The sequence below is a fragment of the Hordeum vulgare genome, chromosome 3H (genome assembly GCF_904849725.1).
Source record: "Hordeum vulgare subsp. vulgare chromosome 3H, MorexV3_pseudomolecules_assembly, whole genome shotgun sequence".
Classification (NCBI taxonomy): Eukaryota; Viridiplantae; Streptophyta; class Magnoliopsida; order Poales; family Poaceae; genus Hordeum; species Hordeum vulgare.
Genome location: NC_058520.1, coordinates 129,255,551 through 129,280,822, shown reverse-complemented (window position 1 = coordinate 129,280,822; position 25,272 = coordinate 129,255,551). Strand labels below are relative to the sequence as shown.

General features: G+C 44.5%; 2 protein-coding genes across 2 annotated transcripts; one reads left to right on the top strand and one right to left on the bottom strand.

The window, feature by feature from the left end:
- The first annotated feature begins 14,906 nt into the window (after positions 1-14,906).
- LOC123443229 lies at positions 14,907-22,341 on the top strand. Its single transcript, XM_045119547.1, has 15 exons — positions 14,907-15,496; positions 16,101-16,222; positions 16,319-16,407; positions 16,480-16,515; positions 16,748-16,841; positions 17,961-18,003; positions 18,080-18,180; positions 18,861-19,422; positions 19,496-19,583; positions 19,971-20,132; positions 20,224-20,792; positions 20,895-21,033; positions 21,105-21,173; positions 21,263-21,382; positions 21,518-22,341. Exons 1-15 carry the CDS (start codon positions 15,282-15,284, stop codon positions 21,629-21,631), a joined length of 2,523 nt encoding a protein of 840 aa, XP_044975482.1. The 5' UTR covers positions 14,907-15,281; the 3' UTR covers positions 21,632-22,341.
- Positions 22,233-24,796, bottom strand: LOC123443230 (reticulon-like protein B1). The gene is made up of 5 exons (XM_045119548.1): positions 24,408-24,796; positions 23,220-23,400; positions 22,975-23,116; positions 22,819-22,888; positions 22,233-22,720 (listed from the first exon to the last, which is right to left on the bottom strand). Exons 1-5 carry the CDS (start codon positions 24,709-24,711, stop codon positions 22,554-22,556), a joined length of 864 nt encoding a protein of 287 aa, XP_044975483.1. The 5' UTR covers positions 24,712-24,796; the 3' UTR covers positions 22,233-22,553.
- Positions 24,797-25,272: the final 476 nt, after the last annotated feature.

Below are 25,272 nucleotides of genomic sequence, written 5' to 3'. Positions count from 1 at the left end.
ACGACATGATGAAGAGGAGGAAGAAATACATCGTGATGATCCATCTCAACTTTCCTCACCACCACCTCAAGCATATGACACCTTCAACAATAATGAAGAAGAAGATGATGAGGAAGCTCCACCATCCAACAGGAAAAGGTTGTCATGAGTTCGAGCAAGAGTGGACAAGGATCATCCGCTGAATCAAATCTTTGGTGACCTACAAACCGGGAGAATCACTCGCTCTAAAACTCGTTTAGCTAACTTTTGTGAGCATTACTCATTTATCTGTAGCATTGATCCTATGAAGATAGAAGAAGCACTACAAGACCCGGATTTGGTGAATGCCATGCACGAAGAGCTACACAACTTCAAGAGTAATGGAGTTTGGACACTCATGGAAAAGCCCAAGGACGATCACAACATCATTGGTACAAAACAGGGTGTTTGGGAACAAGCAAGATGAAGATGGTCAAGTCGTACGCAACAAGGCACGTCTCGTAGCTCAAGGTTACACGCAAGTCGAAGGTATGGACTATGGTGAGACCTATGCTCCCGTTGCTAGACTTGAAGCCATTTGAATTATTATCACGTATACCAATCACCATGATATTACTCTTTACCAAATGGATATCAAAAGTGCTTTATTAAACGGTGAAATTGAGGAGGAAGTTTATTTCAAACAACCTCCCCGCTTCGTGAACCCTAAGAAACCTAATCATGTTTATAAACTTCGTAAAGATTTATACAGTCTTAAACAAGCCCCTAGAGCTTGGTACAAATGCCTAACAAAGTTTCTCATTGAAAAGGGTTTTGAGATTGGAAAAATTGACGCAACCTTATTCACTAAAAGAGTTAATGGCGAACTATTTGTGTGCCAAATATATGTGGATGATATTATCTTTGGATCTACTAACCCACGTTTTAGTGAAAAGTTCAGAAGATTGATGTCTGAGAAGTATGAGATGTCCATGATGTGTGAGCTGAAATTCTTCATTCGTTTCCAAATCAAACAAACGAGAGAAGGTATGTTTATATCTCAAACCAAGTACACGAAGGACTTAATCAAGAAGTTCAACATGCAAGAGTGCAAAGGTATGAAAACTCCATGCCTACTAGTGGACATGTTGGCCTCGCTAAGGAGGACAAACAGGTTGATCAAAAAGTTTATTGATCAATGACTGATTCACTACTATATCTATGTGCCTCCCATCCCGGCATCATGTTGAGTGTTTGCATCTGTGTCCGATATCAAGCAACACCTGAGGGGTGTCATCTAAAGGCTGTGAAAAGAATCATGAGATACTTGATACATACACCAAACTTTGGTATATGGTCCCAAGGGATCTACTTTTAATCTTGTTGGTTATTCCGACTCGGACTATGCCGGAGACAAGGTTGATAGAAAATCAACCTCGGGTACATGTCAATTTCTCGGGAGATCTCTTGTGTCTTGGTCGTCCAAGAAACAAAACTCTGTATCTTTATCTACTGCTGAAGCGGAATACATTGTCGCCGAATCATGTTGTGCGTAATTACTATGGATGACGCAAATTCCTAAGGATTATGGCATTCATGTTAAAAATGTTCCATTGTTGTGTGACAGTGAAAGTTCTATTAAAATTACCCATAATCCCATGCAACATTCTCGAACTAAACATATTCAAGTGCGACATCATTTCATTCATGATCATGTTAGTAAAGGAGATATTAATCTCAAGCATGTTTGTACCGAAAAACAATTGGTTGATATCTTTACCAAACCACTTGATGAGAAAGTGTTTTGTCATTTGAGGAGTGACTTGAACATCATTGATGCTTCAAACTTGAGCTAGACTCACTCAGGAGCATGCAAGAGCATGAGCTTACTTGATTGTTCCATGATGCTATTGATATGACACTATCTTATATCTTGGAAAACTATGCTCCCTTGTATTGCATCTAATATTTTTTTAGGTACTTGCAAGAACTACACTCCACAAGATTGCCATCAACTCACATCAAAATCAATCTTTTCATGGCGAGGTATCAACAACCTCTTCTTCGTAGATGAAGGAAGAAGACAAAAAAATCATATCCTCGACAACTATATAATGATAAAATCACTTTTGTCATTTGGATATATTATGTTCTTCCTTTCATGACTAACCAATGTAGGTGAAAATGAACCAAAACGACAAGGATTTCTCCCAACTCAAGATGATCTCCATCAACATTGAGCATCCACAACAAGTTCACCTACATGCCACATCATCAACATCATTCAAAGGTATGTACTCATATCCTTAATATAGCTTTACACCAAGTCATGTGGTAAAGCAACTCAAGAGATATGAAGACATTAAAATGCTTAATCAAAAAATGGTAACCCCATTTTGCACTTAACGGTGAGTATGACCTATGATCAAGCATTCTTTCTTGACTCCTCAAAGTCCATATACTCTAATACAGGTGATCTAGTCACCGCCCAACATCTAGATGAAGATTCTTGTCTGGTTCATATTTTTGTTGCATGCTTTCTTGGAACCATTCAATTCTCATCTATATGTATGTTTATATTTCAAAAAAATGTGATCTCTTTTCTTCTTCAAAACTTTTGGAAATTTTCTATCTAGTTGAGTTGAGAAGTTAAATTTTTAATTGCAACTCGGTCTCGCCAATATGGGAAGCTTAGTCAAACCGAAATATCTCTCAGAGGCTAAAACTTCATTCTCGGTTCTACCGAACCACATTGCCTCGACAACTCCGAATTTTAGTACCACGTGAGTTCTTATTTGTATTACTGGATTTATGCCAAAGGGGGTTCGTTTTGTGAACCCTAAATTGTCAAGGGGCAGAAACTTCAAATGATCCCACGAGATAGGGGAGAAACATCTAGGGTCCCTACTTAGAGGGGGAGAAATTTCAAGGAACCGTTATCAACCTCAAAGGGGGGAAATTTCAAGGGACCCTTATTCATACTCAAGGGGAAGAAGAATCCAGGATCCCTTACTCTCAATGGACCCTCACCTCTGACCTTTTTGGAAATTAATGCCAAAGGGGGAGATATATCAAAACTTCTAAATGCTTATACCAAAAGGGGAGATCTACCAAAGGGAAGATCTCCCAAAGGGGGAGATATATCATATATCAAAGCCTACACATTCAGAGGGAGAGATACCATTAAGGGGAGAGATATATAAACTTTATTTTGCCTACTTTGGATTGAACTTGTCTCACCCTACCTACTCCTAATATCTACATGCTATGATTCACGGGGAGAGGAAATCTTACATGTTCATTATTAGGCGAGAAAGTTCTAAATATTATATCCTATTGTCAATATGTCTTCAATATCTTGGTACTTTTGAAGCTTTTGCATCTTTACAATAGAATAGTCTTGTGTTATTCAACATTTGTTTCCCAAGTGTACTACTACTACTAAGATTCTCAAGAACCTCAAGGTAAGTATATGCATTGTATCCTTGTTCAAGATGATCTCTTCTCTCTTGCACATATTGTTTACAAGGGTGAATCTTGAACATGGAAACCTTTCATTCACATAATATTTGATGCATATTCACATGACTTGTCTTGTCCCTTCTACTATGTGTGTGCTCATGCAGTCCAAAGCAAACATCTCTTAAAAGGGATTGCACACATTTGGGGGGGGCTTGTCTTAGTCATGTATCTCTCAAAGTTGTCATATTCTACTACTTATCTTTATTTGAAGCTTTGATTGTATATTATCATCGATTACCAAAAAGGGGGAGATTGAAAGCACATATGCTCCCTTGGTGGTTTTGATAAGTCATGACAACATACATTGTCTCTTGGACTAACACTTTTACCTAGTATATTCTAGGTATAGTCCATAGAGATGCATTGGCTAAGGATTGTGTGGAGAATCCCCGAGGAAGAAAAAGGAATATGATTGGCCAAGCTTCAAGCAAGAGGACTCTACATTTTATATTTGTGAGAAATCACTTTTGAGTCCATAGTAAAGCCAATACTATAAAAGGGGGTGAGGTATCTATGATGAATTGGTTGCTCAAGTACTTAGAGATAGCCACCAAAATTATTCAGTCATTCTCCCACAAAGTTCTCTATCCAAAGCCTAAACATCAAAATTGGTGTCACCAACATTTACACTCGGCCCTACCAATTTTTCTAGAGAGAGATCCTATGCCAAACCCTAGAATCTCGGTACCACCAACTTTCACTTCGGTGCCATCAAAAATGAGTGACCAACTTTCTGGTATGTCGATTTCAAGAATCAAAATGTGCGAATTTTGAAATCGGTCTCACCGATATTTGGAAACTGTCCTAGGTAACCATATCGATACCACCGAGATTCCTATATTGCTCTCACCGAGAATTCGAAAGTTGCCACATTTAGTGCAACTCGTTACCACCGAGATTCATGTCGGTGTCCTCAAGTTGGGCAATAATGTTGTAAAGGTTGGATTTTTGGAGATGCCTTTATATACCCCTCCACCACCTCTCATTCATAGGGGAAGCACTCAAAACACACACACACACACACACACACACACACTTGCCATATCCATTTTTTTGACGGAGAGAGCCACATACTCATGTGTTGAGATCAAAAGATTCCAATCCATCCACTAGAAACTTGATATCTATCCTCCCCAAGTTGTTTTCCATCCAATCAATCTCTTCTACCCATGCCAAATCTGTGAGAGAGTGATTGACTATTGAGGAGACTAAGGAGTTCATCGTTCTACCGCATCTGTTACCTTTTGGAGGGTGGTGCCTCCTAGACTGGTCAGGTGTCCCTTGGGAGCCTCCTACTTCATGTTGTGGAGTTGAACCAAGAAGTTTGTACACGCAAGGAGACCGCATACTTTGTGAAGATCTACCTCGAGTGAGGCTAGTCCTCTATGGGCGTAAGACATGGTGGAATAGACAAGGCCGCTTCTTCACGGACCCTTGTGGTTGGAGCCCTCCGTGGACTCTCGCAGCCATTACCCTCCGCGGGTTGAAGTATCCACTAACGTGGACGTACTATAGCACCACCTATGAGAACCACGCCAAAAGTCACTGTGCCCATCTTTGCGTTTGATCCTCCTAAACTCTACTCCTTACTTACATGTGCAATGTCTTTACTTTCTGCTCACATATATGTTGACTACCATGAGTAGGGTGCACTAGACTTGTTAGAATTGTTAAAATCTGCCAACAATTAAAATTGGGAAAAGACCAGGTTTTAATCTATGCAAGTAGCTATTAACCACCCCCCCTAGACATCCCTTCTAGTGATCCCACATATGGTATCGGAGCTTTGGTCTCCATAGACTTGGTTTAATCACTATTGGAGGAAGATGGATGTGTCTAGTTTAGGGAATCTTAGTTGTAGAGTGCATGTTCTTAATGGGGAGTATTATAGACAATGGAAAGGTAAAATGCTTGATATATTTGATGATTTCCATTTGCGCAAGTATGTTGAATATCCATATGTGCCTCCCATTGATCCCTTACATCCTTCTCATGACGAAGAAGTTAATATGCTTGGCAATCTTAAAACTGTCAATCTCATCATTAGAGCATTGCCAAGAAATGTGCTTAATCAAATGAAGAACCTGGAATGTGCTTATACTTTGTGGAAAGATTTGGAGAAAAGATATTTCGACTACTCCTTGAAAAATCTTGATATCATTTGCCAAAAATCTATTGCCTTTCAGAAGATGAAGCCCAATGATCCTAACTTTGATAAATGTCTATTTGAACTCCTGAATCCGTAGTGGCTTACTGTAAACCTGAGTGGAATGGCCCCGAGCTGCTTTCCCGGTGTATCTGTGACACCGAGGATACTGCAAAGTGTCTTTCACTCGATGAGTCAAACCTCAACCGATTCGGAGGCTACTGATGGGGTTGCCCACTAGGGGTAAGGCCATGGACATGTTATCCAGGGCCCACCTAGGGCCCCACAAAGTCACTAAAGTCCTAGGGTACCAATGCACTCTAAGTCTCACTCGGACATACACAGTCACTCGGCCATCTTTGGTTAGTCGTATGTTTGCCAACACTCGGACTAAGAGAAGGCGCGGACAACGAAAGGATTGCAATGACCATGGACTTAATCTCTCACATAATGTGCCATGAAGCCATACATTACCAGTAATGTATAGTTGGAACTGCAATTTTAGGTAACTTCTATAGTTATTATAATTAAATGCCCTTGAAGTGGAGGTCGCGGGTCCAGGCGCACTCTATATAAGCTTGCCTTGAGCTCTCAGACACAGGTTAAGCATTTTGTGTACTCACACACCCCCATAAGCAACACTAAGCCTCCGAGCTCGAGACATAGGGTCTTTACCACTCCCGAGTGGGGCCTGAACTCATACATATCAGTGTTACAACGGCGCCGTAGCTAGGCTCTGCCCTTCATTCGTACCCTTGGTACTATTGTCAGGTTCATCCCCTCGACAGGGATCGAGCTTCTTCGGGCGGCAATGTCAACTTCCTTATTCTGGATTTTTTCCAACGATGTGCGGGGCCAGGCGTGCGTCAGTGGTGCTGGCCACACGCGTTTCGGGGATGGTTAGGTCTAGAGTTTGTGCTCGAGCAGGTTAGATTGGGGCCTGAGGCGGATCGAAGCTTTTGCTTCGAGTAGGAGAGGTTGGGATTGACCCGGGATGTGCTCTCGGGAATGCTCGGGCTCCTTTCGTGGGTACGGTGCTCGATGGTGGTGGTTGTGATACCGCTGTGTCGGTACATGGATCGACGCCAGTGACCGCGAACATGGCGACGTGTGAGCTCGCCTAGCCATGGGCTTGGGGCTGGCTCATTGGCGACCGTCGAAAGTCTCAGAGTCGTGTTCCCCCGAGTCCATTGGGTATTGTCGAGGGACGTAGGTGTTGGTGCCTCCTATGATGCAGGCCTCTACCTAGACTCGGGGACTGATGTTGGGCTAGTAGTTGATGGACGAGGGGCGCTCTTCCTATCGTGGTTGTGTGCATCATGAGGTGTGCAACCGATGATATATCGCGACAGGGATGCTGGGTCAGCGGCCCCGGATGGTGGTTCACGTGCTTGCTCTTGGAGGGACAGCTTTGAGATGATGGTGGCTCCCTTCTCAGGTTGTGGGGGCAATGGGAGGTGGTGCAACGGGTAGCTCGGACGTGCTCTCTCCCTGGAGAGGTGGCGTCCTCATCCGGATATGGGGGATTTTACTCGTCGTGCTCCTCTTGGTGGCCTCGTAATGGCTCGGGTGAGTTGTCGAGCGAAAGCTCCGTGCCTTGGCGTCAACGATGACGATACCCATGGGTGTCGCGTTCTTCTTGAAGATGTCATTGTGGTTCTTCTCTTCGTGACAAGGCTCCGGGTGAAGACCTTTGTCCGATGGACTCGCCAACGACGGCGCTCTGCGTCGTTTGCCCTCTTGAGGGTGTTGTCGTGGAGCCTAGGTGTGCTAGGTCGTAGCATAGGGGTGTTTGGCTCGCCCGGTGCATGTTGTCGGTAGCATAGTCATGTGCGTTCTACGTGTGGTGGGTATCTCAGGATCGGCTTTGTAAGAGGGATACCTCGCCATTTTGAATCATCCAGCCGTGTACTTTGTTTAGTTGTTGCTTTATCTATAAAACAGAACGAAAGCCTCTTTCGGGACATCATTTTTTTACTTAGGTGTCATATGCTACTCCTCTCACAACATGGTAAGGAATACAGCCAACTGATGGCTACAAAATATTACCATATCATCTGTAGTTAATACATACACGGTGATGGAGTCGGGAAAATCGAATGTGAAGGGCCAAACGTTGCTAAACTCCTTGGTGTGGGTTAGTCCATTAAAATACATTGTTTTAATAGCAAAAAGATCAATGTACACTACTATTATTAGGCTTAAACGAGTGATATTAGGGGGCAGTGCCCATGCTGGTCCCCTGTCTCCACCACTTCACATATATTCACTCATATAACACTAGTAGGAGAAAGCCTACTAGTAGCATTGGTTTTACCCCTACCAGTAGCACTGGTGGCAGCGCTATTGCTAATGCGCTACACCTAAGTTTATAGGAGTACCGCTTTTCCAGCCAGCGCTACTGCTAAGTACAGTTAGTAGTAGCGCTTTTCCAGCCCGCGCTACTGCTAAATAGCAGCAGCGCCAACTCTATTCCAGCGCTACTACTATTAATTTCAAAAACAAAAAAAATATCGATCCCGTGTGTGCCGTCCGTGGCTGCAATGATTTGATCCCGCAACGGCAGTGGTCGCCGGCGGCGTGGCCTGGCAGCGATAGACCAGATCTGACGGGGGCTGTTGGATAGGGCCCGGATCCAGGGCAGAGTAGGGCGGCGGTGTGAGGCTATTCTTCTTGACCAAGGTAAAGAACTCCGGGTCATCCATGGCGACGACCTGCACGAGGATGGACATGGGAGGGTGAGTCAAACCGGAGGGAGAGATAGATAAGAAGAAACGAGGTAGAGAGGAAGGAGATGGAGGGAGCATCGGGCTGGTCACCGGTGGCGAGGTGCTCCAGCGTGATGGCATGGAGACGCGAGGGAAGACCGGCGAGCCCCTGGACGCCGACGACGCGAGGCGGCGTCCTCTTTCGGCACCATGGAGGAGGCGTCGCGAATGGGCAGGAGCCCCGTGAGAGAGCCTGCTACTTAGAGAGAGGGAGGAAAGTGACATCAGAGATGAGGGATTTGGAAGAGTACATGGGGATTTTATACCCCGTGCAATGAAGATCACTTAGCAGTAGCGCTTTTTATACCCCGCGCTACTAGTAAGTAGTAGTAGCGAGTGGTAAAAAACCACGTTACTACTATCGACTTAGCAGTATCGCTTGTTTTATAACCCGCGCTACTAATATGGCTTGTCCCGGGGGCACAGTGAATACCACTTAGCAGTAGCGATTTTTTATACACCGCGCTACTACTATCAACTTAGCAATAGCGCTTGTTTAAAACCAGCGCTACTAGTAAGTACTAGTAGCGTGTGGTAAAAATTAGCGCTACTAGTAAATGTCTATCTATAAGGTTTTCCTACTAATGTAACAAGGTTAGGTGTAAGGTTGGCTATAAGGTTAATACTTTTTTATTTTTTTATCTTTTTCTTCATATTTATTGCATATGTTTGGAAACACGCGTATAGCTAAGTTTTTACATGAAAGCTCATTCTTCTTGTTTTTCCATATCTCTTTCCTTCACATATATCATGGTTTATAGCCTACTATTGTATATTTGCTCTAGTACCTGCATTTTCGTTGTGCAGGAGCATATGGGCCCCACTGCACGTGAGGTATTTAGCAGCAGGTCCATCTCGCAGACCGACGGGCCCTGCATGCGCGCCGCGTAGGCACTCTAGCCATTGCCGTGCGGCCACGTCGCACCGAGTCACTGTCACTGCTGTCCCTCGAAAACAAAACAAAGTCGCTGTTCGCTGATTTTGTCAGATGAATATACTAAACGATACGCAGCTCTAGAGTTAGATAAACGCAGCCGATGGCTCGATCCGCAGCTCACATGAACGGCGCTCGTCAGCCGGAGCACGAGCTCGGTCGTGCGCGTGTTCACCTCTGGTGGTGGCACATAACCGGCGGCGCAGCAGGGGCCGTACCGCGGGTACGTGCGCGGCACACCACGAGCACCAATTGGCAGGCACTGTTGCTTCGTAGCTTGCGCGAGCTGCACTCATCAGTGACGAAAGCAAAGCAAAACAGATCCATCGGTGCATGGGATGGGATGGGACGGGACGTCCAGGAAGCGGCGACGGCGTACGAGCTGCAGCAAGTCAGAACCAGTTAATTCGTGATTTCTTTCAAGGCCAGTCGATCATGGCACGGGTTGACACGCATCATACGTACGTACTGCAAGTTGGAGCGCCAAAATGAACGGCAACCTTTTCATTCCCGTTCTCTCAAAACCGAGGTTGCGTGTTTTTCTTTTTCTTACCAAAGATGCATGCACCGGATAATCGATGAAGTTAAATTTTTCTAAACAAAATATAATCACGGACAATCGTTTATAGATATACTCGTTCCTACAAACGCATGCATATCTATTCATATAAGTACCTTTAAAATGCTGAACCGACATAACATCTCGAAATTAACGAAGTTGACACAAACGTCTTCGTATTCAATGAAAATGTTTATTCTACCGAGCACACATTGCTAGAAGGCTTGAAATAAACCAAGGAAATGCGACCACGGATGCTAAGTGTAGAATTTAAACTCTAGTGAGCTGGTTTTATCATAAGAAACATAACCATCTGAAATATGCTTAGTTGGTTGAAAGAGTCAGCGCTAACACGTTCATTTTTCCCCGCATAATTGACCGAGTTAAGGCAAAAGTTGAGTATAAACATAGTAGTAGTGGTATATGAGCATGTCACTCGAATTGCATGTGGTACTTGAGTTGGTAAAGACACAAAGTCTCAACTGATTGTGATTATTCACAGCCAAATTGTTTTAAAAAGTCCAATTGAGTTTCAGTTCATAACAAAACTAAAATTTCTATATTAGTTATGACATTTAAACAAATCAATCGAGTTAGACCTAGAAGAACCCTAGACCTTTAATTTGAGCTCCCTCCTTCTAAGGTTCTTTCGCATTTTATTATGAATTTGTCATAGCCTGGCTTATTAGTGATGATAGACTACTCGTATCAATAAGGAATTCTTTTTTTTTTGAGCCCATTCAAACAGAACTCTCAGGTTAAGCGTCCTTGGCTTGGAGTATTTATAGGATGGGTGGCCGATCAGGAAGTTGATCCCGGATGCGCATGAGTGAGGACAAAGTACGCATAAAAGACTAGTATTGATATGTGTGGCTTATGTGGGGCCAGTCTAGTTTCCGCCAGGAGTAACGACCACCGACGGATATGTCCAGAGCGTTACAGAAGTTAACTAATAATATATAAGTTATATGCCAACAAAAGTTCAAAAAGTATTACTAAAATTTTACTCAAAAGAGTTTCCAATGAGCTAGGTTATTATTTTTATATAATAACTTTTACATAATAACTTTGTTATCACAATTTAACCCAAAAAATTAGTTGGATAGAGTAAATCCAACCTCATGGAGTCGTTGCCTCCTCTCCAAAAAAAAGCATAGGGTTTATCTGACTTCCGTCGATGCCATGCCAACCTGCCTCGTCTCCGGTGGCCCTAGGGCCATGGAGGCGCGGTGGACCATGGCTCTTGTCACGGGAAGGATCTTGCTTCGTTTCTAGCTGATTTTATGGTTTTTTAGAGTTTGTGTCATACTCAGAAAGACGAGACAGTGCGGCGATGATGGCTTCTTGAAGATGCAATAAGGTTCTTCCCGCCTAGCCATCATGCTAGCGATGCTTCTAGCATCGTCGGAGCACGTGTGGAGTTGTGTCTTCGATGGATCTTGCGAAGTTCGGTCGATGCATGTGTTCGGTGGATCTATTTGGATCCTCTTTGTTCGTGTGTCTATATGTTCGATCCTTCCGATCTATACTTCTTTACATTGGTGAATGATGCATTGTTCTATGAAACCTTATCATGACAACTTTCCAACTGTCTACTACTAAAAAATTTATCCGGCTCCAATAAGGAAGAGGTGATGATGACGCCGTTATGTTTCTCGTGCTTGTAGTTATCACTAAGTGTGACCTACTTATATGGATGCAATTTTTATTATTTTTGTCTTTTTTACTGGGGCAGGGCTCTGCGCCGGCGCGCCGGCCGAATCGTTTGGCCGGCAGCGCGCGGACCGCCTGATCTGCGAGCTGTACGCGAGCCACATCGTTAGATCTCCATGCTGCAAAAAATCTCAATGCAACAAATTTCGTTCACGATGCAGCAATTTTCGTCCACGGTTGCAACAAAAATATAGTTATAGCAAAAAATATCAACATGGTCGTAACAAAAAAACAAAGTTGATGATGCGTGGTAGCAAAATAAAATAAGGGTTGTACCAAAACAATCCGGTGAACTCGGATTGCAACTCTGACGAACGTGTATGCAACTTTTTAGTGAACAGTTGCAGCAAAATATATAATGGTCGTAGCATTTTTCCATCATGGTTGCAGCTCGCCATGCCAACGGTTGTAGCAAAAAAACAATATGGTTGCAAAAAAAAGGAATGACTGATGTAGCAAATTTGTATAATGGTTGCAGCATTTTTTTCATCATGGTTGCAACTCCGGCTATAACTCCGACGAAGTTTGGTTGCAACTCTCACGGACGTGATTGTAACTTTTTTTATCAACGGTTGTAGCTTTTTCTGGATGCTTGCAGCTTTTGTGATGCGTGGTTGTAGCATTCGTGACATCATCCTTGCAGATCCTCGTGCAGCAACCTCACCTGTCGGCCATGGGATCATCCGCCCGTCGTCGCGATCCTGTTTGCAGCTCCTCCCGTCTGCCGGTTGAAGCTCGCATGTAGCCGGATGTAACTTTTCCGTCCACCATGGATCTGACGAGGACGAAAAATGGATCTGACAGAGATGAGAGGAAGAAGAAGCAGAGAAGAAAGGGTAAAAAACTGGACGCGAGTGAGGGATCTGAAGGATGCGACGGTAGCGACCGAAGGAAACGTTCCGCTGGCGTGTAGACGCGAAACGTTTCCCTTTTTACCGTCATGAAATGATGAATACTCCCTTCGTTGTAAATATAAGACTTCTTTAAAGATTTCATTATGGACTGTATACGGAGTAAAATGAATGAATCTTTATTCTAAAATATGTCTATATACATCCGTATGTAGTTCGTAGTGCAATATTTAAAAAGTCTTATATATAAAAACAGAGGGAGTAGATGTCGTGGATATAAGCCTGACAGTAGATGTGTAGGGTACGAAAGTACATGGCAGAGTCCTAGGTACGGTAAGGTTGTATGAGTTCAGGCCCCTCTGCGGTGGAGGTAATAGCCCTACGTCTCAGTGCTCTTGAGCTTTAGTGTCGAGTGAAATATGAATGTTACATAATGCGAACCCTGGCACTCGGTAATCATCTAGCCACGTCTCTGGCTTGGATTCTTCGGTGAAGTAGCTTATTCCGGCTGCCAATCTGAAGTTGGGGGGAATATCAGCGGAGCGGATTGCTCGGCTGAAACACTCGGGTCCGGAGACGACAAAGCCACTTCAACTCGGACGATCACCATCGTATCCGTCACGATGGGCTCGGCCTCTATCAACTCTCTTCTGAGTGAGATAGTCCCTTACATCACGCCTTTGGTCGCGGTCGTCGCCCACCGATCGCCTTTCGTCATTGCGCTGGGGCGTGTACAATCCACTCCGCGTAGGAGAGCATGAGCGATGGCGATATTCACGATTGAACCGGGGGGAAGAGGATCCCACCCCTGGTCTCTGTATCGGTCTTCTCGTTGATCTCCTCCTCTGCGACGCTGGGGAGAACTTGGGATGTAAACCGACCGAACTATGTCTGCTCGGACGAAATTGTTGTGCAGTCTGTTGTGCGACTGAGATACATCGGAATTCTGTTGTTGTGCCGCCTGCAACAGGGCACAGATCTGCTGCACTCCTCTGCCCGTTGATGATTTGACGGCTGGATGGAGTCTGCAATCCTTGCGGCCGCAGCCAGGTTGAGGATAGGCATGCGGAATACCTCGATGTTGTCGTGATGAGAACGCCGACCGGATTCTGGAGGGCGCGGATGGTGACACGCACCCGAAGTCTCTTTGGTTTCCCGCTTGTCCCGATTGGTCCTTGGCGGGCTCTCGTGTGAGCCGGCCATGTAAACCTCCGCCGCAGGGCTGCGGTTCTCACACTCGGAAGAAGAGCCACACGGATCTGACACCGAGTGAGACGCAGCACACAGAGGTGTAGCAGGTTCAATGGCTGCCACCTGCGGCGAAGACGCTTGACACGCGAGTGCATGACACACCCAGCGCTGGAGCCGTGAGCGACCGGATCGCTTGTCGCGACGTGCAATGGGGAGCACAGTCGATGACAGAGTCGACGGTTGGCGAAGAAGAACTCCGCACAAACTAGCACGGAAGAACGTTGCTCCACGGACTGGAAGCGCCTCGACGTCGAGAGGCGCCTCCCGAAGCCATGCCGAATCGTCGGCGACGAAGACGAATGTGTCGAAGATGATCTCGTGACCCAGGCACAAATCACTGCCGGAAGACATGGTGAAGAGGAAAAAACGCAAACTTGCCGGAAGTCGCCTGGACGCCTGCCCCACGATGGACGCCAAATGTCGTGGATATAAGCCTGCCAGTAGATGTGTAGGGTACGAAAGTAGAGGGCAGAGTCCTAGCTACGGCAAGGTTGTATGAGTTCATGCCCCTCTAAGGTGGAGGTAAGAGCCCTACGTCTCAATGCTCTCGAGCTTTAGTGCCGAGTGGAATACGAATGTTACAGAATGCAAACCCTTGTGCCACAGGGGAGGGGTGGCTTATATAGAGTGCGTTGCCCCTCATAAATGTCCAGCCTTCAAGGGTGCAATAAGTGGGATTGAATGCATGCCATAAATGAAATTAACTACAGTAGTCTAACGTCTCACCATTAGCCTCGCTGAAGTGGCTTCTGGTCTTCTATGTCGACTGGTTTCTGGTCTTTACCGAGTGGAATTCAGTCGTCGAGTATTAGGTAATCTTTCGAGTGGTTCTTTACCGAATAGATCAGAGCTTGTCTTAATCCAGTCAGTAAGTATCTTGCGATCCTTAAGCTAATAAATGAGGTGCCTTTGGTTAAGACTTATAGATGAGACCTATGACCCTATTCTAAAGCTATAACCCCATCAATAGATGAAAAGTTTCTTGAACCAAGATATTATGTTGAAGTTTGAGTTTATGTTCAGACCCGCGCGTAATTTCAAAGAAAACCATAGTACCTGTGTCCAATTAGTAGCATGCTGCATGTCACCGCCACCTCTCCAACAATAGTGTCCATGCCCATGCCCATGCCCATGCCCATGCCCATCCTCATCGCTTCCTCCTTTGATATACATTTATACTCCAGCACACTGCACACGTACGCGGCCGCGTGCCCAGCCCCCATTGCCCCTCCCGCGGCTACGCAGCCACGAACATACCAGAAACCTGCACACGCAGACGCAGACGCCCCGCAACCAGCAGAGGCACCCCGCCCGCCCGACACTTGCGCCACCCCCCTCCCATCCATCTCGCCAAAACCATCCATCCATTATTAGCCAGAAGAAGATGCTGTCGTCGTCGTCGTCATCGTCCGTCCCCCGTTGATCTCTCTCCGCCCTCTTTTAGCCACACTCGGGAACACACCGCGCGCGGTCCGCGGAGGAGGAGGAGCTAGCTAGCTCTCTTGTCTGGTCGTCGACGCAGCGACGTCCGCTCGCATAGCCGTCGGAGGGAGAGAGCAGGCTCAGGCGGCCGGCCGGCATGGAGGGGAAGCACATGGTGATGTCGGCGGTGGGGATCGGGATAGGCGTCGGCGTGGGGCTGGGGCTGGCGTCCACGCCGTGGGCGGGCGGTGGGTCCGGAGGCCCGGCGCGGGCCGGCGTGACGCTGGAGCGGGTGGAGCATGAGCTCCGCCGCCTCATCGTCGACGGCAGGGACAGCAAGGTCACCTTCGACGAGTTCCCGTACTACCTCAGGTAACCTTCTCCTTCTCCTTCTGTCGTCGCAACAAAAAGGCCATATCTCTTTCTCTGACTCTAGGTGCATGCGTACCGACGATGTCAGTAAGACTCTCTCAGGCTGTTCCGTTCATGGAACTGTAGAAGCTGTCCTGTCACCTTGCATCGTCCCAAAACGTTTTGGCCTCATCTTTTACCGGTTTTTTTTGTGTGTGTGTGTGTGTGATGTGGATGAATTAGATTTGCATATGACCGGCATATTTTGCATAAATAAAATCCAAAGTTTGTTTGTGATTTTCGTCATGGAGCTTTTTTCTGGGTCTATATCGCGTTTCTTAAAGAAGTGGAATATTATTATTTTTTCCTTTCTGAATATCCATGAAAGGTGGTAACAGAATCACTAAATGGCGTCAGAACACAAGCAGGCAAAAAACAGAGGTTCAAAACCTGGAGGATACAGGTCTAATATTCACTCGTCAGCCAGCCATGCCCACGCCACGCATGACGCCTAGTTCAGTTCACTGATAGACTGCGCCCCCTAAGCTCTGTTTTGGCGTGTACAGATTCTGCTATTCATCTCCTACAGTCCTCATCTATGCGAGTCCTTTTTTCCCCTTTGCAGTGAGCAAACACGCGTTGTGCTGACGAGCGCCGCGTACGTTCACCTGAAGCAAGCAGAGATCTCCAAATACACCAGGAACCTTGCTCCGGCCAGCCGTGCGATTCTGCTGTCAGGCCCTGCAGGTAAACCACCTTCATCGCAGCAGCTCAAGGACTTTGCTTAGCCATTCTCCCGCTGCTTCGGACCAAGTAATTTAAGCCCAAGTTCCTCTATTGAAGAGCTCTACCAGCAGATGCTCGCCAAGGCGCTCGCGCACTATTTCGAAGCCAAAATCCTCCTGCTCGATCCTACAGATTTTCTCATAAAGGTGAGTTCCGCTGGAGCATATGAGTCCTTACGCATCTCTGGATACGTTGTAATGCAGTGGTGTTCCTTGCAGCTTCATGGCAAATACGGCACCGGTGGCAGCGAGCAGGTAAGACCTTAGCATACCACAGGTTCTGCTTTTGATCTTCAAATTTGCAATATTTGCATATTGTTTCCAATCTTTCCATTTTTGAATGTTTCGTGTGCCCATGAGCTTATTTTTTTCGATACGTGGGCATAATTTGTTCTGCATCATTCACTGCTTCCTTTTAGTTTGTCGACGGGCAATATTGGTAAATTTTATCAAACTGCTAACTGGAGAGTATTTTTCTTCTTATCAGTCTGTTAAAAGATCCATCTCCGAGACGACTCTTGAAAAGATGTCTGGATTACTCCAGTCTTTTACGATGACTCCACAGAAGGAGCAATCCAGAGGTGAAGCTCGAGCATTTAGTTTATAGCCTTCAGCTATTCATTATTCTGTAGTGGTAGTAACCTACTTCAGTCTTTATATAAATCTGTTGAGCCCAGGTCAGTGCCTCCGTGGTTAGCAGTTGATGAGAACATCCATGTACCATTCTATTTATGCAAACTGGATGGAACATGTATCTTCATATCAATATTACACTGATTTAGTGATTTTACACATACTAGAAGCCTCAATTCATGAGTTCATTCTTCTTATTCACAAAAGAAAAAGAAGGTGTATGCCTTTTCTCATGAGAGTGGATTTTCAGCACCCGGGTGCTAGACACCCTCTATGAACAGTAACACCAAAACAAATCGAAAAAAATTGAAAAAATCTGAAACTTTGCAAGATCAAAGATGATCAAACTTTCTAGGTGCTTGCAACTTTTCATGCAAAAAAAACATTTGAGGAGCTCTACACAGGAAAAATATTTAGTACTTCAAATTTTGAGCACTTTTAGCACTGAAATCTGAAACTTGTTTGTACACCTTTCTCTACATGATATTTTGGCATGAAAACTTGTAAGAACCTACAAAGTTTGACCATCTTATATGTTCCAAAGTTTCAGATTATTTTAACTTTTTTTCTATTTTTCGGATTTTACTGTTCATAGAGGGTGCCTAGGCACCCGGGTGCTGTTACACCTTTCTCTTTTCTCATACATTGACACAATATGTATGTGATGTGCATTTGAATTCATTGATGAGTGAAAGAAGTGCTCAAACAGCAGAGCTCTAGAGAATTACATGATCTGGGGAACTGATAGGCCAAATTAAGTCCCTGGGTTTTATTCGAACGAAATTAAGTTCCTGGTTTTACTTGAAAGACAAATTAACTCCATGTTTTATCTTAATATAAATTAAGTTTCGGATCCAGTGTAGTTCCTGCGAATAAAGCATTGAATTACTATACTTGACTTTACCTTCATTTGGACTGAATGCTGTAAAGGAATATCAATACTTGTTTTTGGGAAATAACTGAATTCACTTGCATGCATGTACTGTAGAACATGATTCCATTGTGTGTATCTACTTTCAGAATTTGTGTCGCTACATTCATTGATGTACTTCCATTTTATGTTGCAGGAGGTATGCGTAGACAAAACAGTATGACCGACATGAAATTAAGGTGTGAAATTTTTTCACTACAGTGGACCCATTACAGAAACAAAAGACATTCACTTATTTCCTAATAAAATTCCCAGGAGCTCTGAAAGTACAAGCAGCATGCCCAGGCTCAGAAGAAATGCATCTACTTCATCCGATATGAGTAGCCTGGCATCGCAAGGCACTCCAAGTAATTCAGGTCATAGCATGTCCTTTTGAAAGATTTGCAATGGCAAAAAAATAAATTTCGTGACCCTGAGGGAATTATTAGTTTTCATGTATGTATACCTTGTGTGTATTTGAGCGTTTCCTCGTAATTCTGTTTACTTGCTTAGCATGTCAAATGATGATCTGTTATTAACTTCCGATTTGCAAGGTAGTGAAATACTCTAAATGCAACTATTGCCACAATGGAAGTGATGCACAAATCGATGAGAAGTACTCCCTCCGTCCCAAAATAAGTGGCGCAAATTTAGTACTGAGTTAATACAAATATAGGAGTAGTTTGTTTAGGTTCTTTTTATCGATGCACCTCAGTGTTCAGGTTATCCTACACGCTTAACGTTTTTACTTGGAAGGTATGGATACACATGCTTGCATGTCTAGTTCCCTTCAGATTACACTTGTCTCATGCACAAAGTTGGAATTCTTCTGTTCTGTTATGCATATAACGGAACCCGGCTCCCAGTTTGGGAAGCGTATGAAAAAAAAAAGTTGGAATTGAAATGAACAGAGAAGAATATATGAGCTGTATCATTTTGTTGCCAAGTTTGTTCCACACTTCCACTGCTTCTCCTGCTGTAGATTAACTTCACTATTTCTTGTTGCGCTGCTGCTTCACACCATGCATTTTTTTTCTTTTTGCAACAAACACTGCAGCTCCTCTCAGACGTGCTAGTAGCTGGACTTTTGATGAGAAAATGTTGGTACAAGCATTGTACAAGGTTCTGCATAAAGTATCTAAGAAGAGCCCTATTGTCCTCTACATACGAGATGTCGATAAGTTCCTTCACAAATCCCCCAAAATGTTTCTCTTGTTTGAAAAACTACTGGCCAAGCTTGAAGGACCAGTGCTACTTCTCGGCTCAAGAATTGTGGATATGGACTTTGATGATGACGAGCTGGATGATAGGCTATCTGCTTTATTCCCATATAACATAGACATCAAGCCGCCCGAAAATGAGAATTGCCTTGTAAGCTGGAACTCCCAGTTAGAAGAAGATATGAAGATTATTCAGTTTCAAGATAATCGGAACCATATCACGGAAGTCCTTGCAGAGAATGATCTCGAGTGTCTTGATTTAGGCTCAATATGCCTGTCTGATACAATGGGCCTTAGTAAGTATATTGAGGAGATTGTGGTGTCTGCAGTTTCTTACCACTTGATGAATAACAAAGACCCAGAGTACCGGAATGGGAAATTAATTCTATCTGCTAAAAGGTAGTTGCATTTCCGTATAATTGTCTATTGGCTTCGTCATTCTGCCTTGGTTTATGACTCTTTCATTGTGCAGCTTGTCCCATGCATTGGAAATTTTTCAAGAGAACAAGGTGTGCGATAAGGACACCATGAAGTTGGAAAAACATACTGACGCTCCAAAGGTTTGTCTCTTTTTATTGTTGTTGCACTTGCAGGTGACTGAAAAAGAATTGCTCTTATTCCTAAGAGATTGCGCTATCTAATTTCTTTGTACTCCCTTGGTTCCAAAATATAGTGCATGTAGATTATTCAAAAGTCAAGCTTCGTAAAGTTTGACCAAGTTTATATGGGGGGAAAATCAACATTAATAATATCAAATAAATAGAATATTTATTTGGTACTGTAGATGTGCATAGTTTTCCCTATAAAGTTTGGAACAGAGGGAGTACCTGTTTATTGTTTTTCCAACAAGGCGGACAGATTTCTAGCACAGGAATCCAATTCTATTAGAAAGTTTAGAATATTTTAGAATTAACAATTATAAACAATGGCATGGCTCAACTACATAGATTGCTGAAAAGGGAATTGCTCCGACTGCTGCAAAATTGGAAACAAAACCTGCAACTTTGCTGCCACCAGCAGCTCCTGCTGCCGCTGCTCCAGCTCCTTCTCCGGAGAGCAAACCAGAACCGAAGAAACCAGAGAATCCACCTCCACCTGCAAAACTACCAGTAAGATAACTATTGGCCACTTTAATGTTACTTTGTGCAAGTTCTAGGAAACTAATTTACCCGTCTGTAATTCCTTTTTTATTGCGTTTAGGAAGTGCCTCCAGATAATGAGTTTGAAAAGCGCATCAGACCAGAAGTGATACCTGCAAATGAAATTGGAGTTTCATTTGATGATATCGGTGCATTGGAAGATATCAAAGAATCCCTTCAAGAGCTTGTCATGCTACCTCTCCGGCGGCCTGATCTCTTCAAGGGGGGTCTTCTAAAGCCTTGTAGGGGTATATTACTCTTTGGTCCTCCTGGAACTGGCAAGACGATGCTTGCCAAGGCGATTGCAAATGAAGCTCAAGCAAGTTTCATCAATGTATCGATGTCTACTATCACATCAAAGTGGTTTGGTGAAGACGAAAAGAATGTTAGAGCATTGTTCACTTTAGCAGCTAAAGTATCGCCCACTATCATTTTCGTCGATGAGGTTGATAGCATGCTTGGGCAGCGAAACAGAGCCGGAGAGCATGAGGCGATGAGGAAGATTAAGAATGAGTTTATGACACACTGGGATGGTCTCCTGTCAAGACCAGATCAAAAAATTCTTGTTCTTGCTGCGACCAACCGTCCTTTCGATCTTGACGAGGCTATCATCAGAAGGTTTGAGCGCAGGTCGGCATCCCTTCCTTAAAACCAAACCCTAATTTTATTTTATTTTTGTTTACCATTTCATTATTCTATGCCTGAAGCGGATGCTCCTTTGGTTTCATATAGAATCATGGTCGGCCTGCCATCGGTGCAAAATCGGGAAATGATTATGAGGAGGCTTCTGTCAAAGGAGAAAGTTGATGAAGGACTAGACTATAAGGAACTAGGAACCATAACTGAAGGATACAGTGGCAGTGATCTCAAGGTCAGTATCATGAGACTCTGAATCTTTCTCAACCTATACACTTCTCGGTTGACTTGGTTTGCTATGTGCAGAACTTGTGCACAACGGCGGCATATCGCCCTGTGAGGGAACTGATCCAGAAGGAAAGGAAGAAGGAACTGGTAACCTAATCACTACCACACTAGGGATTTTGTCCATAAAAATCTATCAAAATCCCATGTAAAAGATAACGACGCTCAAATATCTCCAGGAGAAGAAGAAACTGGAAAAAGGAGGCACTCCACTAGATCCTTCGAAGATGAAAGAAAAAGACAAGGAGATCATTCTGAGGCCATTAAACATGGCAGATTTGAAAGAAGCAAAGAACCAGGTGAACCTGTTTTCTAGTACAATACAAATAGTATACACAAATGAATGCAATGATGTAGTAGAACCCAGGGGAGCTGAAAGCTGATAAGTCGACACATTAGAACGTGCTAATATCTCGCAAAACTTGGAATTGCAGGTGGCGGCGAGTTTTGCTGCTGAAGGTTCCATAATGGGTGAGTTGAAGCAATGGAATGATTTGTATGGTGAAGGCGGCTCGAGGAAGAAGGAGCAGTTGACATACTTCCTCTGAACACTAAGTGTATGAACATAATTTGGAAAGTAGAATAGATGGCAAACAACTACGAGAAAATAGGCCGGTTACTTTGTCAAAACACATGAAAGGACAGTCTATCGCCACGTAAACTGTAGTTTGCCTGTGTTTGGTTGTTGTACTTGTACACTAATAATGAATCTGCAGAGCAGAGCAGATCCTTTTGATTTTGTTCTTTCTTTTAGTTTTGCTCCTTTTTGCGCATCTCTCAATCTCCCATGTCTTTTGTATAGGTAGTTCATACTACTTGGTGGTAGGTTATGGTTGGCCGCAAAACAGTATCAGCGTGCCAGTTTTCAGGCACCTGTTTTCGGTATCCAGTCTTCCAGTATGCTTCCCGTAAATCTAGTGAAACTCTTCAGCTATCTTTTTGTTTGAAATGATTTCTAGGATTTCTTCTTGTACTGTAAATAACCAATCTCTCGGAGATTTACAGACTTAATCCTTTTACTCTGATACTATTGTGTGCCAACGATACACTCTGAATATATAGCACTGCTGAGATCAACATGTTTTAATAGCACAAAAGGTTGTTTTGCAACAATGCTAGTAGTACAATAGAAACGATCACATTGACATCTAAAGCCAAACGAGTTGATAAACATCATCAATACTCCAAATTGCAGCAATGCAAGTAGCAAAATCAGCGTCTAGAAACCGTACCCATGCGACATTTAACAGATCAAAAATCAAACAGTGGTACAGCTAAACAAGTGCTGCCTCTGCATTACTGTTGGAGGGTAAGCTACCCAGGCTACTCTCATCAAAGTCGCAAACAAGTCTGAAAACAGCCTTACATAACACGAGACAACTGGTGAGAAACTTGGTGTTCATACCACAAGGGCAGTCACGAACCAGTCGCCATCATTCCAAACCGATGGCATACGGTATTCACTCGTTTCTAGTTCTTCTTGTCTTTCAAGGGGCCCCTCGGCACTTTGCTCAGAACCTTGGCATCAAACACAGCATACTGTTTCTTAACCTCAATCCACCCCTTCTCACCATAGGTATCAATCTGATCCTCATACTTCTCGTAGATTACTGGAACTGTGTGAAGAACCACAAAAACTGTTTGACGTAGAAGAAAAAGATCACTGTTAGCCAAATCATATTGGGAAGAAGAGAAGAGGTGCTAAAAATGGTGTTACTCAGTTGAGATCCCTTACCAATGTAGAACAGTGTCAAGAAGTTGCAGCAACTCCCAAGAATGGAAAGCAGCCATAGACCAGCAATCACCTACAATTTTGTAAAAGTAAGGTAAACGAGACAAATCCAGATTGATGTAAGAACAACGCTTGGTAAACATGGCAGAACAGACATACAATAAGGAACTTCTTTATGTCACGCCCAAGAGCAATCTGACGAAGGTTTGCGAAGGCTCTGTTGATCTCATGACGTGTAGAGAGCGCAATGTTGACAACCAAATCTTCAGGAATGATCACCTCGGGAATCCTTGGGGGAGACCTGAAATGGGTGGCAGAATTCAGAGCCCATTTTTAAGTACTAGCTCTTGAACGTGCAAGGGTATGCACATGTAATCTGTGATACTGAGATGAAGATAGCTTACTTGTTGATGAATGACGAGGCATTAGACCAGAGAAAGAGAACACCCAGAGAGAATATGAGAGCATGGCCAAGGAAAGCCAGAAGATGGTAGCCAAGCAATTCAAAAAGGATCCAGATTGCAGTTGCACCACCTAGTACTCCAGCAGAGATGTGCTTGTTCCTCCACATAAACACGTCAGCAGCTGCACAATAGAGAAACAAAATGAATAAACAGCAAGATTGGCAGATCATGAAATTACATAACATGTGCTCACAAATGACACCTTAGTCACAATAAAATACAAGACGGAGATAAAATTTGGCAGTGTTGAAGGAGTAGAAATGGAATATAACAGTTCAAAAATGTTGCAGGACGGTCTGCACAAATTTACGAGTGACAATGCAAGGCAAGAAGAGGCAACTAGTTGTTTAATCTCTGCTACCAGTGAAGCATTCACAACAGAGTAAGGATGCCCCCTAGATTTGCTTGTTTTCAGCCTACGGTTAACAGCTCAAGTTCAAAGCAAAAAACAAAAGACACAATGTACAATACACAGAAACCACATTGTAGTTCTATTTCTTCAGTCCATGAGTATTAGTTATATTGCAATGTGTAACCACTAATGGTGCGCATAGAATTCGCTGAGCTCACTGAGGGCCTGAGGATGATTCTGCCACAAACTGACAAACATATATTCAAACAAAGGTAATACTGAACGGTACTATTAATAGTAATATCCTATTTTAGCAGCCCACGCATATGGAATATTAATATCCTATTTTAGCAGCCAGGCCATATGGACTATGACAAAGCATAATCTTACTAGTTACTAACAAAAACCAGTATCCATTTTAGCACAATAAATACAAGGGGGTAATCTTAAAGATCAGATCGCACAACCACAGCAAAACTTGTACGGAGACAGCTTGCATTGACCAAACTCGAAACCACCAGCATAAATCAGGTCGCTCTAGTGTCGTTGGTTCCGGTGACGCGCCATCCCTGTGGATCTAAACAAACCCAGACGCCCAAAAAAGAAGGCTTAAACCTCACCTGCACTACCCAATCAGTGCTTTATACCAGATCTAGTACGAAACCAAAGGCCGAAATCCGTCCAGATCCACACATTCCGATCCGATCTACGCGATTCAAGCAGAAGCACTAAAAAGTAAAAACTGAGCATCAGTTAGATCGGTAATGGAGCCATACGTTTGCCTCCGCCGAGGACCTTGTGGATGGGTTGCTCGCGGCCGAAGAGGCGAAACATCCTGTTCTTGGCGTCGGCCGCGGCCGCGGAGGCGGAGCTGGCGAAGGAGGCGGTGGTGACCTCGGAGGCGGCGGGGGCGGGGGCGGGGGCAGGCGGCGCCGAGGGGCGCGGGCGCTCGTCGTGGTCGGAGTCCGAGGAGGAGGAGTGGTGGTCGCCGCCGCCGCCGACGTGGAGCTTGTCGGCGATCTTCTCCATCAGGGTCTCCGGCTTGTGGCCCGCGTCCTCGGCGTGCGGCTGCTCCGCCATGGCTAGCTTTCTCTCTCCCCGAAACCCTCGCGCTGCTCCGCAGGAAAAGGGGTGGTGCCGGTGCGCGTGGGAGTGGAGGGGGAATGCGGGGGAGGAGTTCGGGCGTGGTGGGGTTTTATAGATGGGACGGGTTTTAGGTCTGATCGGAAGATCGGGGACGTTGGATTTGGATTGGACGGCCGTGAGCGGGCGGGGGAGGTTCAGGGTGGACGGCGGGGTGCTTTTGCCACGGACCAACATGTACCTTTGTACACCTTGAAGGAAATGCTTCGTGTACACGAGCACCAGGAAACCAAAACCAGAGTGCAGAAATTAGCTTAGGCCGCGTTAATTTGTCACATGAGCAAGTTTGTTAGTCCTGAGGGTATAATATTACCTATGATACCTTTACTATGGTCAGCCTTAGGCTTTGTTCGGTTGTTGGGATTTCCTTCCCCACGGGTAACCAACACGTGCAGGGATTTGATAAATCCCCTCGTGTCACCCATCCCCGACCAACCCCTTCTCCCACAGATCCACACAATCCCTTGTCTTAATTCTGTTCGGTTACAACTTTCAATC